The sequence below is a fragment of the Phragmites australis genome, chromosome 7 (assembly GCF_958298935.1).
Source record: "Phragmites australis chromosome 7, lpPhrAust1.1, whole genome shotgun sequence".
Lineage (NCBI taxonomy): Eukaryota > Viridiplantae > Streptophyta > Magnoliopsida > Poales > Poaceae > Phragmites > Phragmites australis.
The window spans coordinates 34,624,654-34,640,230 of record NC_084927.1 but is presented as its reverse complement, the minus strand read 5'-3'; the positions used below and the strand labels follow the sequence as shown (position 1 = coordinate 34,640,230).

At 42.5% G+C, this 15,577-nt stretch overlaps 3 protein-coding genes and 1 non-coding gene across 7 annotated transcripts; 3 read left to right on the top strand and 1 right to left on the bottom strand.

Annotated features, from left to right (window-relative positions):
- The first annotated feature begins 1,034 nt into the window (after positions 1–1,034).
- LOC133924980 (uncharacterized) lies at positions 1,035–3,865 on the top strand. Of its 2 annotated transcripts, none has more exons than XM_062370750.1 (4): positions 1,035–1,393; positions 2,297–2,485; positions 2,804–3,360; positions 3,469–3,865. In XM_062370750.1, exons 1-3 carry the CDS (start codon positions 1,214–1,216, stop codon positions 3,188–3,190), a joined length of 756 nt encoding a protein of 251 aa, XP_062226734.1. In that variant the 5' UTR covers positions 1,035–1,213; the 3' UTR covers positions 3,191–3,360; positions 3,469–3,865. The 2 variants fall into 2 exon arrangements, with proteins under 2 accessions (XP_062226734.1, XP_062226735.1); XM_062370751.1 differs by having other exon boundaries at positions 2,804–3,370.
- Positions 3,866–4,045: 180 nt separating this feature from the next.
- LOC133925729 (U5 spliceosomal RNA) lies at positions 4,046–4,166 on the bottom strand. The gene has a single exon (XR_009910997.1). It is a non-coding gene; the product is annotated as a U5 spliceosomal RNA (small nuclear RNA).
- A 1,134-nt stretch (positions 4,167–5,300) lies between these two features.
- On the top strand, positions 5,301–8,728 carry LOC133924979 (uncharacterized protein At4g15545-like). 2 transcript variants are annotated; one of them, XM_062370749.1, is made up of 10 exons: positions 5,301–5,685; positions 5,770–5,838; positions 6,874–6,927; positions 7,071–7,119; positions 7,240–7,314; positions 7,404–7,652; positions 7,742–7,784; positions 7,862–7,940; positions 8,041–8,174; positions 8,260–8,728. In XM_062370749.1, exons 1-9 carry the CDS (start codon positions 5,422–5,424, stop codon positions 8,131–8,133), a joined length of 975 nt encoding a protein of 324 aa, XP_062226733.1. In that variant the 5' UTR covers positions 5,301–5,421; the 3' UTR covers positions 8,134–8,174; positions 8,260–8,728. The 2 variants fall into 2 exon arrangements, with proteins under 2 accessions (XP_062226733.1, XP_062226732.1); XM_062370748.1 differs by having other exon boundaries at positions 5,303–5,685; positions 7,050–7,119.
- A 100-nt stretch (positions 8,729–8,828) lies between these two features.
- On the top strand, positions 8,829–13,312 carry LOC133924978 (protein FAR1-RELATED SEQUENCE 5-like). 2 transcript variants are annotated; one of them, XR_009910870.1, is made up of 7 exons: positions 8,829–9,402; positions 9,500–9,577; positions 9,999–12,027; positions 12,110–12,228; positions 12,303–12,397; positions 12,476–12,535; positions 12,744–12,823. XR_009910870.1 is itself a non-coding variant. In XM_062370747.1 (7 exons), the coding sequence occupies exons 1-7, from the start codon at positions 8,932–8,934 to the stop codon at positions 12,852–12,854; spliced, it is 2,946 nt and encodes a 981-aa protein (XP_062226731.1). In that variant the 5' UTR covers positions 8,829–8,931; the 3' UTR covers positions 12,855–13,312. The 2 variants fall into 2 exon arrangements, 1 of the variants encoding a protein (XP_062226731.1); XM_062370747.1 differs by having other exon boundaries at positions 12,320–12,397; positions 12,744–13,312.
- Positions 13,313–15,577: the final 2,265 nt, after the last annotated feature.

Sequence of the window (15,577 nt, the reverse complement as noted above, 5' to 3'; positions counted from 1 at the left end):
ACCCATCCAAACACACATACAACTCCGGCCATAATCATCTAAACCCTGCGAAAATTCAAGATCAGGACACAAAAACTCGCAACGCTACTCGAGAAGGCATCATGTGTTCGTGGTGATTCTTACATATATCCAACAGAGCGAACCACGAACAAATTGGTATAAGCCATTGTGAAGGAAGCCTACAAACTGATGAATTGAAATCTTTTGATAGTCATGCCAAGCCAACGCTTTCTATGACACAATCAGCACATACCAAGCAAAAGCAGTGGCTGTAGGGGCTACCATAACTTGCAAAAATTATTGTGTTACAGAGCAGGTGAAAATCGGCAGCTGTTTGAATCATTTACATGTTATATACTCCTAGTGTTAGCATGACCTAAAAAAAAAATCCTAGTGTCAGCACCACAATGGAAACAGCACACGAGAACCCATCTTTCCAGCCAAGAGGAGCACACACGACTACACGAGAGGCGGATATTTAGGGTTTCTTTTAAACATAGAAATTTTATAGAAATGATACAGGAATTTCATAGAAAAACATATAATTCGAGAAAAAAATCTGCAATCCAAAAAAAGCCTTAAATCTACTCCAACAAAGATAGCAAATACCTCCCGTATAACTATAGCGGCTGGATTGCCGCCTCTGTTGTCTCGGTTCACTCTTCAGCAGAGGCGGTATCCATCACTACAGTGATACGGTTATGACATATTTGCCGATTCTCTGTTCGATCTCTATCACTGTTCGCAAAGTATGTTTGTTGATACGAGAAGAGGATAATAAAGAAATGCAAAAAATATGATAGCTGTTGGAGATGAAAAAATAAGAAATAATATAATAGTCTTAGAGAGCGTTGTAATAATATTATAAAAATAAAGTTTTAAGGTATGTGCTTGAGATGATTTAGAGGTTACAGAAAGTGAGGATGCCTGGATGAGGAAGGTTCGAGGTTTAGGAACGGGGGGCAAATCCGTCAATTCTCAGAGAGAGAAGAGAAGATAAAACCCGGACGCCGTGTTCCTCGCGGGCAGCAACCCGACAACCCGCTACCGTCCAGTCATCCACCCACATTCAAACCTCCCCTCCGCTCGCCATCGCCTCCTCTATTCCTCGTGATTATCCATCCCCCCAGATCGCAACTCGCGAATCCTCCTCCCCCGAACCCACCCCGATTCGTTGGAACACCAAATCGCCTCCGGATTTTCCGCGCGGGCGATGGCGGGCGCGGCGGCGGCGGCGGTCGAGAGGGCGCATGAGCTCTACAGGGGCGGCCGCCACCGGGAGGCGCTGGAGCTCTACTCCGCGGCGCTGGCGGCGGCGCGGGGCCCCGCGCAGCGCATCGCGCTCCACAGCAACCGCGCCGCCTGCTACCTCAAGCTCCAGGACTTCCACAAGGTCTCCTGTTGCTTCCCTTTGTTTCCCTTTCGCGGATGACATCGCCGGTTTCTTCAAAGAACGATTACGTCGTTGGTTTAATTTGACTTTGCTTCGGTGATGGGTTTGGGCGTCCCTTGGTGCTTGGAAGCGCCGATTAGGGTAAAGCTTCGGTTTTTAGCCTGCCAGGCGTGGCTATTTGGTCGCGGGTTCAAGGATACCGGCGATTTAGGGCTGCTAATTGTGATTACTTGTCTTTTCGGTAAAAATGATAAGATTGTCTGGTTAGGGCTATGGATGGGTTCCAATCTTGAGGGAAACGTATGCTGCCAGGCATTTGGTTGTAGGTGACAGATACCGTTGTGACCACCGCGTACACTTTTCAATCTGGCCCTCTTAGTGTTGTAATAAGATGCAACTGAATCCAGCATACTGTTTGGACTGAACTGTTTGGTGTTGCCTTCCCAAAAATAGCAGTAGTACAAAACAGACTGGGCACAGAGCAATTTAGCTTTTGTGAGTCGTGACTAGTAACAGCGAATTGATGAATGACTATAGAATATATCTAATTGATGTAACGCTTTTACAAAGTTTTCTAGTTTGATACACTCGATAGACTCGCATTCCATATTCTGTAGAGTGAATGATCTACTTGGAGGGAAGTTAATTGATGGTCAGGAGACCAAATAGTAGCTTAATTGATGGTCTACTTTGTGCATGGCAGAATCCTGCTGGAAACCTGCATTAGCTAGTAATGGGTCAAATTATGGTTTAGTTGATCCTCTGTGGCCCTTGTTGAGTAGGTGATGAAAACAACAGTCAGTATTTCTCTGGAATAAGTTGATTGCCGATTATTGTTCTTTTTTCTATATTTATCATTTTTGTTCTCGGCATTGAATTCTTCATATAGTATATCTGGTATAGGCCGCAGAAGAGTGCACATCGGTCCTTGCGTTGGATAGAGAGCATGCTGGAGCTCTCATGTTGCGTGCCCAGACTCTTGTCACTTTGAAAGATTACCAGTCGGCTCTATTTGATGTGAATAGACTGGTCGAAATAAATCCATCATCTGAAGTATACCGAAATCTTCATGCACGGCTGAAAACACAGCTGGTATGTTTGTTGTTCGCTTTCTTCATGAAATTCACTTTGTCTTACCTTCTTTTCAAGAAATGCGTATCACCTCAAGAAGAACTTGCCTCAAAATCGTTTGAATACATAAGAGAAAGTACAGAAATAACATATGAAAAGAAATGGGTTGCATTAGCATTAATCAAAGACCCTTGTCAACCTTTTTGTTTCTCATCAGCACAGTACTCCATTTGTCATCCCATAAAACTCTTATGGATTGGCTCAAACAATTCAAGCTGTTCCGTGACTTGTTTACTTGGCTGACATATTTTATCGCTCATCTTTTGTATTATTGTGAAGTCACTGGCCCCAATTCCTGAGTGCGAAGAAGAGTCCCTCTGTCTCGAAGAAGATAAAGAAGAACTTCCTTCCAAAGGAGACCAGAAGATTGAGACTTCTGTCACTAAGCCTGACCAACCTGCAGCTAAACCGATTCTCGAGAACAAACCTTCAAATGGACCGATTCTCGAAAGAAAACCTGCGACTGAACCTCAAAAGGTTGAGGTTTCTTCCATTCTGTCTTCAAACCCACAGGGTTGGGAGGCCATCCCAAAACCAAAGGGTCATTCAGGCCTTGATTACTCGAAATGGGACATGGTTGAAGATGATTCGAGCGAAGATGAAGAGGACGAGCTGCCTCAGTATAAGTTTAAAGTCAAAACTGTTGGTGTGCGGTCTGTAAAGTGAACAATAAGTTCAAAACGTGGTCTGTGTATAGTCTGACAGGATCCCTACTAACCGAGGTGCCACTTATTCATATTTAGTTGAATTATTTCGGATGAACTATTGTTTATTGGTTGTTTGCATTGGTCGGAAGTCAGTGTATAATAACAGAACCAGCCAGCATTGTCTCGCAAGTAAGTTCAAGTAGGTTCCATTTGGGCTTTTGCAGATCCTTTGTCACAGCCAATTTTTCAGTCGTAGTCCGCATAGTTATTCACTATTTATTTCACATCGTGATGCAGGTTTCAGGATCTGAAATGTTATTGTGATAATAATCCTCAAGTCAAAGCAGTGGCAGATCCAACGCGCTAGGGGGCACCTCCATTGGAAAGTAGTGGTGGAAGAGGAGAGATGAGAAGATGAAGAGGCGAGGGATTGGAAAGTAGGGGTGGAGGAGAGGGGAGAAGATGAAGAGGAGGGATATGATGGCAACGTCGCTGCTGTACAAAGAACAAGCTAACACTCAGCAGTCTACTGCAGGGCTGGACCTTAGTCTCGTCGAACTTGTGCACTTTATGGATTCGATTGTATGGACTTTTTATTTGTGCGAGGAAAAGCTTATATGAACCTTGGTGCCATGCCAAATCTTGTCATCATTTTCAAATAACCAAATATGATAAAGTTACCATAGTAAGTGTTCTTGAATTGCATGTTTACAACAACATAATGGCAGATCACGTACGTTGTAGTTTCAACGAAAATAACGGGGACACAAATACACCAAAGCACATTTACAAGCAAACCCGCAAAAAACATCCTTACAAAAAATCAAGTATAAATCATAATTAAACAAAAACATTGGTTTTGAATTGTGGGGCCATTCCTAAAATAGGAGAATCCCCTCCATAAAATAGGCGTGTGCTGCAATTTGCGGCGGGCACATGTTATTCTTTAGTAAAAGACGAAAGAATAATTGGCTTTTATGCTCACCACACAACTGTGTGCCTTCTCAACGTCGCCCGGGCTCCATCCCCGTGCAACTCTCCCAAAAGCGGTGATGTGGGATTAATCCCTCCCAACGCGACTCTGCAGCGCATGCGCGGCCGTGCTAGCCAAATTAACATGAGAGCTACTACTCACTAGCCATTACTAGACTGCGCCTGCATAGGATGGCCCATTCGTTTCTCTACAAGGGGAATGGTGTTTTGGGTCTCTCCTCCCCCAATGGCCAATTGGACGAGGCTTCTTCTCTACATAAAAGACTCTCATAGTATTCATATTATATATAACTAATCTGTATTTTCGAGACTATATACTTCCAGCTTGATTTATAATTGATCCAGTTATAACTTAAATATATATTACTTTTTATATATGTGTACTTCTTTTTAATTGAAGTATATATTTTTTCTAAGATATGTATACTATTTTTTAAGATATACATACTTCTTTCTGAATATCTATTAGAGGGGGTATGTGTCTGTTTGTTAGAGCTCTTAGAGTGAAATTAGATGCTCTACTAAACATCAGTTTTCAGTTTTTAGCTTATAGGTGATTCCATGGCTAAAAAAAGTATTTTTTTGATTTATTTTTCACACAGAATCACTTCTTCTATATAATTTACCTTAGAGAATCATTTTCAATCACGCAATCACTTCCCTCAGAAAATCATTTCCTTCAGAGAATTAAATTTAAATCAGATGAAACTCTACCAGACCTATCCTATGTACATCAGAAGTAGAAAAAAAACCTTCCTATATGTGTTTTGTAACTATATGTGATTCAGTTCTAATGATTCCCTACAAAGTAGAAGGGAATTAGCTCAAGCTATAAGAATTTTACAGTTACAAATGCAGATTTACTTGTATTTTTCTATATGTTATAATTGTCATTGCTACTAACCCTTGTTTATCTTTTAAAGATACTAACCATTGTTTATCATGAGAGGAACGGATCTAACTCCTACGGACTAAAAATTAACTAATACGGAGTACAAAATGAAAAGGAATTATTAAGAAATTCAAAAGGAACAAATGGAAAAAGGAAGCAAGAGTGAGAAAATGGTTTTGGAACACCAAACAGTGCACAGCCAACCAGCTCGATCCCCCTCACAAATCACATGTTCTCACATCCAAAAAAGAAGTAAAATACCAGAAAAAAAAACTTTAATTTCCACTTCTATTCTTGGCCAACGCCGGCCGTCCGGCGACCACCGCGCCCGGGAGCTAACCTACCTACCCTCCCCTACGGCGGCGATGGCGAGGCACGAGGCGGCGGCGGCGGGCGTGGACTTCCACCTGCCGGACGAGATCCTGGCCGTGATCCCCACCGACCCGTACGAGCAGCTGGATGTGGCGCGCAAGATCACCTCCATGGCCATCGCCTCCCGTGTCTCCCGCCTCGAGGCCGACGTCGCGCGCCTCCGTAGTGACCTCGCCGACCGCGACCGCGCCGAGGCCGGCCTCCGCGCCCGCCTCGCCGACTCCGACGCACGCCTCCTCGCCGCTCTTGATGATAACGTACGCTCGCCGTCGCCGGAATTCCTGTTCCCGGAGGATTAAGATTTGTACTTAGCTTCTTACCCTCTGATTCTTGGTGTGCAGACGAAGCTGGCGAAGGAGAGGGACTCGCTTGCCGCGACGGCCAAGAAGCTGGCGAGGAACTTGGCAAAGGTGCGGCTTTTACTAACTTTTCAGTTCCCCTTTTAGTGCAAATTCTTTCAATTCTGATTACAAGGTTGGGTTTAGCATGACTGCATTGGGAGGCCTGTCAATTTTGAGGATAGGTGTGTTTTTAATGTTTCTTGGGTGGAGTTTGTGGAGGACTTCGATTAAAGCTTTGTACTTTTTAGTGTTGTTTGCTTGTTCATGTTAGACACGTGCCTCCCAGTGACCATGATTGTGGACACTTGATGACGATGGGCCAAGGGTTCATTGAAATTTTATGAATTTGGATGAGATGTGTGTTTCTAGCGTTGGTTCTGGTGTGGAAGGAGCCAATTTTGTTCACTCTATTGTCTATAGTGTTCATCGCAGTGGATAGTTTGTGTAATTTTTGTAGTGTTGTTAGTTTTGATGGTTACTGTGATGGAAGACTATGATTGGTCTTCTTGGTGATTCTCTAGATTACATGGTAGAAAATTTGTGACTCCGGCCAGATGGTTCAACTTAGGCTGGGCTGCAAAATTCTGACTGCGTCTATTTATATCTATCAGATTTAATATGGCAAAGGATTTGGTTTAGTTGAAAAAAAAAGATAAAGTTTGCTGCAGCATTTAGATTGGGTAGCAGACTAACTTGATGAACTTCTAGAGAAGATTGCGGGGACTGAATAATTTCAAATTTAACACGAAATGTTAGGGATGTCAAACTGTCAACCCAGATTTGTGGAAACTGATTCAATATTACTAAGAACAGGATCGGTGACTGCTTTACTGTCAGTTACTCTACCTTGCAGTTTCATGCACACTGTGATGTGGAAACTAGAACCGTTGATTGTGACCTTTTTTAGGCAACATTTACTCTTTCGTGACTCTGGTCTCTGATGAATCTTAAACTGTTTATTTGCTATTTTCTTGAATGACACATTTGTAGATCCTGGCAGGGTATTCTTGTCAGCATGAAATTTGTCAAACTCTTTTTCTATTTAACATGAAAAAATGTGCTTCGCTGGTTATCAAATTATTGGAGGTTGTTCTTTCTTTGCAGCTGGAGGCATTTAAGAAGCAGTTGATGAAATCATTGAGTGAAGATAATTTGTTGGTGAGTTTTATTGATCAAAATGTTTCTTTCCCACCTAGTCAATATTTCTTGTTACGTTTTAAGTCTTCTCTTCTGCTGGAACTTTTGTGTTGGCAAATGATTTTATTTGCATATTTTCATAGCAATTGTCCGAAACTGGTCAGGATCATGCAGCAGAAGATAATTTGACTGCCCAAGTCCCATCTTGGAAAGGTGCTGTTCAACATCCCTGCAACTTTCATATCATCTTTTGTTGAAGTATACTGTAATAGCCATAACTTCATGCCTGATAAATGATTTCGTTTTTTCATTTAAAAAAAATTGACTTGATAGATGAAGTTTCAAGCAGTCACACTTCTTCAGATGCTTCCAGCAGATCTACAATTACTGAATCCGCCCATGGTGGAGGTAATTCACTCTCGCTACTGAGCAGCTAAACTATATCAGCGTGTTAACTCTATTTTCAGTGCAGCCACTTACATAGAAATTATTTACAGGATACCAGTTCTCAATCACGCCATACATGCCTCCAAAATTAACTCCTGGTTCAACACCTATGATTTCGTCCTCCGGTGGTTCCCCTCGAGCTTATTCAACTGGTCCACCATCTCCCAAGTTCTTATCTGGTCCAACTTCTCCTACAAGAACTCGATCTGAGGGCCAATCGGCATTTTCATCATGGCAAGGATCGTCAAGTCATCAGTATTCAGCACCTACATCTCCTCCTCAACACCGCTTATACACAGGTTCCGGACAGTGACAATTTATCTGTGCAAATCAAATTCATGTTTAGGACCTTGCTGATGATACATACACTAACTTTTCCTGTTTCCAGGGCGGCCTCGTATAGATGGAAAGGAATTCTTCCGACAAGCACGGTTGGCTACTATTCTGGTCACCTTATGCAGCAACTATTAGTTTGCTTCTCTCTTAACACTAGTGCCTCAACTCCCAGGACAAGACTTCCGTATGAGCAATTTGGAGCATTTTTGGCGAACATCAAGGAGTTCAATGCTCAGAAACAATCTCGAGAGGTAGTGTGGTTTACCTGTATTTTCACAGTTACGGTGGCTCAGTTCACTGATGTCCGCAAAATATGCAAATGTGATGTTTTCACTTGATTAATTTCCGCAGGTCACCCTGTCAAAAGCTGAAGAGATTTTTGGAACAGAGCGCAAAGATTTATACATTTCTTTCCAGAATATGCTTAATCGCAATCATTCATGAACATCTGTCACAGACAGCTCATTTTTCTCTTAAACAAGCAGGTTCTTTCGCCACTCTTGTCTCATGAGCAAGGAATCTAAAGTTCTGGTGTGCTAATCATGTCAATTTCATGCCGTTTGTTTCCAGGAAAGCAAGTTGTTGGAATAAACACTGTTCTTTCACAGGTCTCAATATCAAATTGAGAGATGTCTGTATATAGGCCACCTTAATTTGAGCTGTTCATCCCTCAATAATTTGATGTAAATAGACCTGATAATGCATTTCGAGAAGTCAATGCATTTGGGGAGCTGAAACTGAAAAGGAAAAATCCATAACTATCGAAATTTTGGTCTGTGTAGTTAAGCATACATTCACATTCCTTGGCACTTCATGTCTTCCTGCTGTAAATTCGGTTGCAAATCCCTTGAGGTGTGTCTTCCCTTTGTAGAAAGCTGTATAATACTGTTCTTTGCCGCTGTTCAAACTGCCAAGTGTACGCAAAATTGATGTAATTACGGAACATGTGTTCTGTAGTTCTGTTTCTGTCCGATGGATAAAGTGATTGTGAATTTTTGTTGGATAATTCATTCCATTGTTGATCGCTCGATCTTAACCATATCCATGGGATGCTTTATACTGCTAGTTGTGAACTTGTGATGTACACTTGAGCATTTTTTTCCCGTGGTTGTGATGTACAGAAAAAAAAAAAGAATAGAAAAAAGATAAGCAAAAGAAGAAGAGAAGATAGAACACGAACTGTCTGACTGACAGGACGGTCCACCACTTAATTTCCCCGAAGGACCGAGGTCGAGGTCCCACATGTCATGCACCCACCCCTTCCACTCGTCTCCCCGGCTTCCTGTTCCTATTCATCCTCCGATGGTCCGATCCCAGCACCAATCCACCACCATGGCCACCACCTCCACCTCCGGCGACCCCGCCGCCGCCAGCGAACAAGCCCCATCCCCATCACAGGAGCGCGCTCAGCGTCGCCACCCGACCCCCCGCATCTGTCACATCGTGCGCACCTACCTCGACCTCTCTTCCAATTCCAAGAAGCGGCGCGCAGCTCCCAAGAGCCAGCCCAAGGCTGGCGGCCAAGAAACGAATGAGGCCAGAGACGAAACGGACGGGGGAAAGGCGGGGGCGCCCCCGGCGCAGCCGTCGCGACTGCTCCGGGAGCTGGGAATCCGCGTCTCCCGCTACACGCACGAGGAGCGCCGGGACATCATCCTCCGCTACATGCAGAAGCGGAGCGGCCGCCAGGCCGTCAACCGCGCGGCCAGTAAGGTGTGATTCGCATGATGGGTGTTCGATTTAGTGGGTTTATTGGATTGGGAGAGCGAAATTGGATTAAAAATGTCAACTTTTTTGCTGCTGCGTGCAGGTCCCATCGCGGCAGGCTCTGGCGGAGCGGCGGCGAAGGGGGGCAGGTGGGAAGTTCCTCGGCAAGGAGGACGTGCAGGTACAGTCCGGGATATCTGGTTTCTTAAGAACGGGAAACCACTTGGCATTGCACGTTACATATAGGTTAATTTAGATGTGAATTTTCCCATGCCATTATCTAGAGAGAACTTAGCATTAATGCACTACAGTTCAGGTGTCCAAAATGTGGATAATTGAGCTGGTTTGATTCAGTGTCTACTGTCTAGAGTATGGGGTATATTGACTGCATAAATGCGTAGTAGGTAGTAGATTATGTGGAGATTAGTGGTCATTGTACTGGTGTCGCAGTGATCCCAAGTTCACAATATTGAACTTTGCACAGTACTACTAGAGGTGAAGATTTGTGTTAACGATATGGATGCTTCTGTGTTGTGGTATAAAGATGAGCTTATATAGTCATCTGCATTTCTATTCTGGTAAGAGCATTTGTTTTCCCCCAGACTGCAGATAAACCCGAAGAAAAGCTGGAAGAAGAGCCAGAACTGCCACCAGATGTTGTCTCGAATGCTGGAGGAGTACCCATAGTTGGAATGGTTTTTGAGAATGAAGAAAAAGCATACGAATATTATGTTAGTTATGCAGGAAATGTGGGATTTAGTGTACGAAAAGGATGGTGGGACAAAACTTCTAAAAGTGCCACTAGGTCAAGGGTCTATGTCTGTTCTAGGGAGGGCTTTCGCTCGAAGAATGAGGCCAAGAGGCCTCGCCCAGAGACAAGGATGGGTTGCCCTGCACGAATAGCTATTAAGTTAACACCTATTGGTAAATATCGAGTAACGGAATTTGTGGAGGATCATAATCACCAGCTTGCTGCACCATTTGATATTGAGATGCTGAAGTCACAGAGAGTGCTGACCAAGGTTCAACCTGGAAACCAAAATGCTAGTAACATTCCTCCAGGGTACAAGAATTATCTTCGGTCCAAGTCTACAAAAGATATGAAATCAGGGGATCTCAGAGCTCTGATGGATTATTTCCGAAGAATGAAGAGTGACAATCCCTCGTTTTATTATGCCATTCAGGTGGATGAAAATGACAAAGCGGCTAATGTCTTCTGGGCTGATGCAAGATCAATCATGGACTATCACTACTTCTGTGACGTGATCTGCTTCGACATGATCTACAAAGTGAATGACTGCAGCAGGCCCTTAGCTTTGTTTCTAGGAATGAACCATCATAGGCAAATGGTCATATTTGGTGCTGCTTTTCTGTATGATGAGACTGTTGAATCTTTCAAGTGGCTTCTTGAGACCTTTAAGAGTGCCATGTGTGGGAAACAACCAAAGGTAATTTTGACAGATCGATCTGCGCCTTTGAAGGAAGCACTGAGTCTCACTTGGCCTGGTACTATTCGCCGTTCCTGTGTGTGGCAAATATACCTGGAGACTGTTAAGTCCTTAGCAGATATTTTTAGCACTTCTGAAGAATTCACATATGATTTTAGACACTGTGTATTTGATATCGAGGATGAACAAGAGTTTGTTGACACATGGAATGTGATAATGGAGAAATACGACCTTAAAGAGAATGAATGGTTAACTAAGCTTTATGAAGATCGGGAAAACTGGGCCTTGCCATACAGTCTGCAAATATTCTCTGGGGACATTAAAAGCATGCTACAGGCTGAGAATTTTGGCACTAGGCTCAAAGAGTACTTGGGTTGCGATACTGATATATCCCTTTTTCTGAAGTTCTTTGAAAGTTCAGGAGAGAAGAGGAGACAAGAAGAGATGCAAGCTGATTACCAAGCCAATCAAGCAGCGCCAAGAATATCTTTGCCATTTCTATGGCAGGCTGCGAATTTGTATACCCCAGTAAATTTTGAGTTATTTAGAAAGGAATATGAACTAAGTGTGGACTGTATGGCTTATGGCTGTGGGGAGTTTGGCTCTCTTTCTGAATATATGGTTACCGTCAAGAACAAAACTAAGGACCAGCTTGTGCGATTTGACTCATTAGATGATACAGTTGCATGCACTTGTAAAAAATTTGAAAATGCTGGATTAGTATGCTGCCATATATTAAAAGTGTATGAGTTGAGAAATGTTAAAGAGATTCCCGCACAGTATTTTCTGAAGAGGTGGAGGAAAGATGTAAAGTTGGTGAGAATGGATGAAATTGCTGAGTTTAATTTTGACAGTGACACAAAATCTTCTGTTCCAGGACGTTATTCAGTTCTATGCCGCTTGTTCTATAAGATTGCTGCCAAGGCTGCAGAGAACATAGAGACATTTGCTCTGATGGCAAGCCAGTCAGATCAACTTCTTGCAGAAGTAGAAACAACTTTGCAATCTACACTGGCTGACAAGTCATCTGGATTTTCCATCAAGGACCAGTTAACTCACATGGTCCAGAATGGCTATCTACTTAGTAGTGGCAATGAAGCTCAGAGTTCTACTGGAAAGAAGTGTGAAGTTGCTCGCCGTAAAAATGATTTGGAAACTAATAAGCGAAAGAAAGCAAGAAAAGGTGTGTATATAGGTCCCTTATCTTTACTTTTTTATGTTCTGCATGTAAATCTAAACATTTTCTTTTGTTGCCATTGACGTAGGGCAACCTGATGAAACAGAGGCTGGACCAAGAGAAGGAGAGCTGAATATTACACCAGGAAGTAACCAATCAGAGCCAAAGAATGCATCAAACCCATTCCTCCCAGATCAATTAATGCAGGTGAATTCTTAAGCACGATGCCAAGTATTACCATATGACCCTTGTTGGTCTAGTAAAGAAAAAAGCATTAGCAGATACTTTCCTCATGCAGGGACATTATGTACTTGGTCACAACTTTGGGCTTGGTAGCTCACAGAACCTTCATGATAATTTGAATCAGTTTGGTCAGGTCTGTGTTCGTCTCTAATTTAATTTTCTTATTATGTTGATTAAGTATCAAGATTTTCAGGTTTCCGTGTGCCTGCAGGCCTCCTCTGTTTCAACCCTGCAACAGCAGCCATTTCCTGGGAATGGTCATCTCACCCAAGTGAGTTCTGTACTATTATTATCATCATTTGTGGAGAACATACACCTATCTTTTTTCCCCTTTGCATTTGATCTTCCTGTCCACTATAAAGCAATATCATACAGTCAAGGTATAGATGCACTATATGTTAGAAATCTGCTATTTTGCTATCTAGTCATATCTCTCTAGATGCCATATTTACTGAAATGTAATTTGCACACTCCTTCAGGGATATCCTGGTGATATGCATGCGTTGCAATTTGTGGAGACAACTCCCCAAATCGACAATCAGAATGGTGATCAGGGTCAGTCATCAATACCAGTGTGGGATTTTCTTTGATGCACCACCTTAGATAGAATTTCAGTAGGTAAAAAAGTGATAGCCTCCTGCTTGGGCACTTTGTTATCCTTCCCAACACGCAAGAGGGTCACAGTTCACCTAGGTTGAAAGAACATAGGACTGCTGGTCTCTCAGTGACAGGTTTTCATCTTCCATTTTCATTATCATGAGCTGCCTTAGAACTAGATATGTATGGTGGAATTCGGTGTACTAGGAGCTGAATTTTCATTTTCCTTAAGTTGTCCATCCCAAAAGGGGCTTATGTATATAATTGGCTATCTGTAAAATTGTGAATACTAGATTAGGTTGCTCCCAGCGATGCCGAATGCATTATTACGGCACAATATATTCTGTCAGGGATTGTAACTAGCGAGGGCTGTTCACCTTATACTAACTAGCAAAATGGCCCGTGCAATTCTCGGTTAGATTTGAAATATATAACTCGAATTCTTGTGACAGATGGTTGTATTCGTTATATGATACTATTATAATACATGTTTGATATCACACTGTGTTGCGTCGACCCGTTGAGGTGAGGGAGTGAGGGGCAACATGATTCACCACGACATCGACGACCGTGATCTCCCCCGGCGTAGATGAATGCATGCATGTTGAGTCTGATGAGCCTGACTTTCGCTAGCTCTCGGCCGACGACAGCTCTTTGTGGGGATGGGATGGCATCCAGCAGACCATGTGTGGTCATGCTTTGGAGAGGGCAGGTGTACGGGAGCGCGATGCGTGAGGTTGGGGAAGAAAGAGCAAAGATAGATGTAAATCACGGGATTGGATTAGATTGTCTGAGTGATCAGATGGCATGGTAGGAATAATAGATGGAATGAAATACTTAGATTTGTGTACAAAGATTAAAAAATAGATCAAATGATCTTATTATCTTTTATTTATTTTATATTGAAAAAGATAATTTATTTATTTGTGAGAATGATATCGTTTATTAAATAAGGGTAAGAAGGGAAAAAAAGAGAAAAAAATGCATAGAAGTTCGAGAATGATTTATATTTAGAGAATAGTTGAGAATGTTAAAACGATTTATATTTGCAATCAGAGGGAGTAATATTTTATTTGAGTTATTTAATACTTGATTAGGGTCATTAATGTTGATTGGAATAATATCTTATTTGAGCTGTTTAATGCTTCACTAGAGCCATTAATGTTGATTGTGGTTATCGGTGTGTGCATTCGACTGTTATAGTGGGAAGGGAACGATGGATCCGAAAGCTTTGAGCCGTCAGATGGGACACATGGCATACAATCGATCTCTGTTTGATTAAATTAATCTGGTTGTTCTGTGTAGACAAAACGGAGTGGACCGGAAAGAAGCAACTTGTGCTTTTTATATTATTAGTGTGTATGTGTAACATACATGAAATTAATAATATTCTGGTGGAAGCTAAATTTTTCATAAAATAAGATAGTTTACTCACATGCAAAATAATGCTAAGTATCCTTATGACTTGTCCACGCATACTTAGATGAAACAAAACAACAAACATCAATTAAACATATGTAAATCTATGATTATACAAGTATAGAACCGTCGACTGGAATTAATACACATTAATCATATAGGCACCAAGAACAATAATGTATTTAAACAATATTTGAGCAAGAGACGAAAGGTATATTACAGTGAAATTATTTTCTAGCCTTGTGAATCAAAGTAGACATGGGAAATAATAAAATTGACATATAAATGCTATAGGTCTAATGTAGAGATTTTTTTATTCACGTCTAGCCTTGATACTGATTAGAGTGTATTACTCCTCAATATGGCAACATTGGCATAGACTTTAACGGCAGCTACTGATTTATGCCATGTGTCCATGACAGGAGAAGGATTTCCATTTGGGAATTGACGATCTTAGGATTTCTATCTCAATTCATTGCTACACCATCAGAGAGAGACGTCAGCGGTTGAGGACTATGTACTCGGGTTTGGGGATGCCGGATCCGCAGGAGCAGTAGAGGTGGTCAAAGGAGACGACAACGCTTGAGTGGTCGGGGACGGTGCAGCTGATGGAGGGGACGACGCGCCCCCACCTCTACACGATCGAAGAAAGCGACGCCGTCCCTCATCTTCACGTGGCCGGAAATGGCCGCCGAGGGCCACGTCCCTCATCTCCACACGATCGGATCCGACGGAGATGGATGTCGGGAACACCATCCCGATGACGGGCGAGCAAGCTCAAGGGAGGGCAACGATGTCACTGAGGAATCGAGAGGAGAATGATGGCATGATTTCGGATGGGGAACGATGTAGCGTGATTTGGGGAAGGGAACAACGAGATCGAGAGGGAATCGTGTGAATTGAGGAACCACGCGGGGGACGACGCACGACGAAAATGGAAGATTAAATGTATTTTCGGAAGAAGGAACGGGGAGAATCTTTGCACGGTGACTGTTTGATCAATTTGGGTGGACGGTGGAGATCAATCGATTCTACCACAATTCATATATTTTATAAAAGTATAGATTAAGTATAGATAAGTGTAGATTTTGTGTTGGTGTGCACGATGGTATGTGCAGCATATGCTTAATTTCCTAGCAGATAGGTAAGGCATGAATCAGACAGGATGGAAGAAACATGGAATCCTGTTTGATAACAACTATGCATTACCAGGATGAAGTGTGGTAGTTGACTACATCGTTGATCATATAGAACAAAGGAGCAATGCCCTGTAAATATTTAAGAATGAACGCCAGAG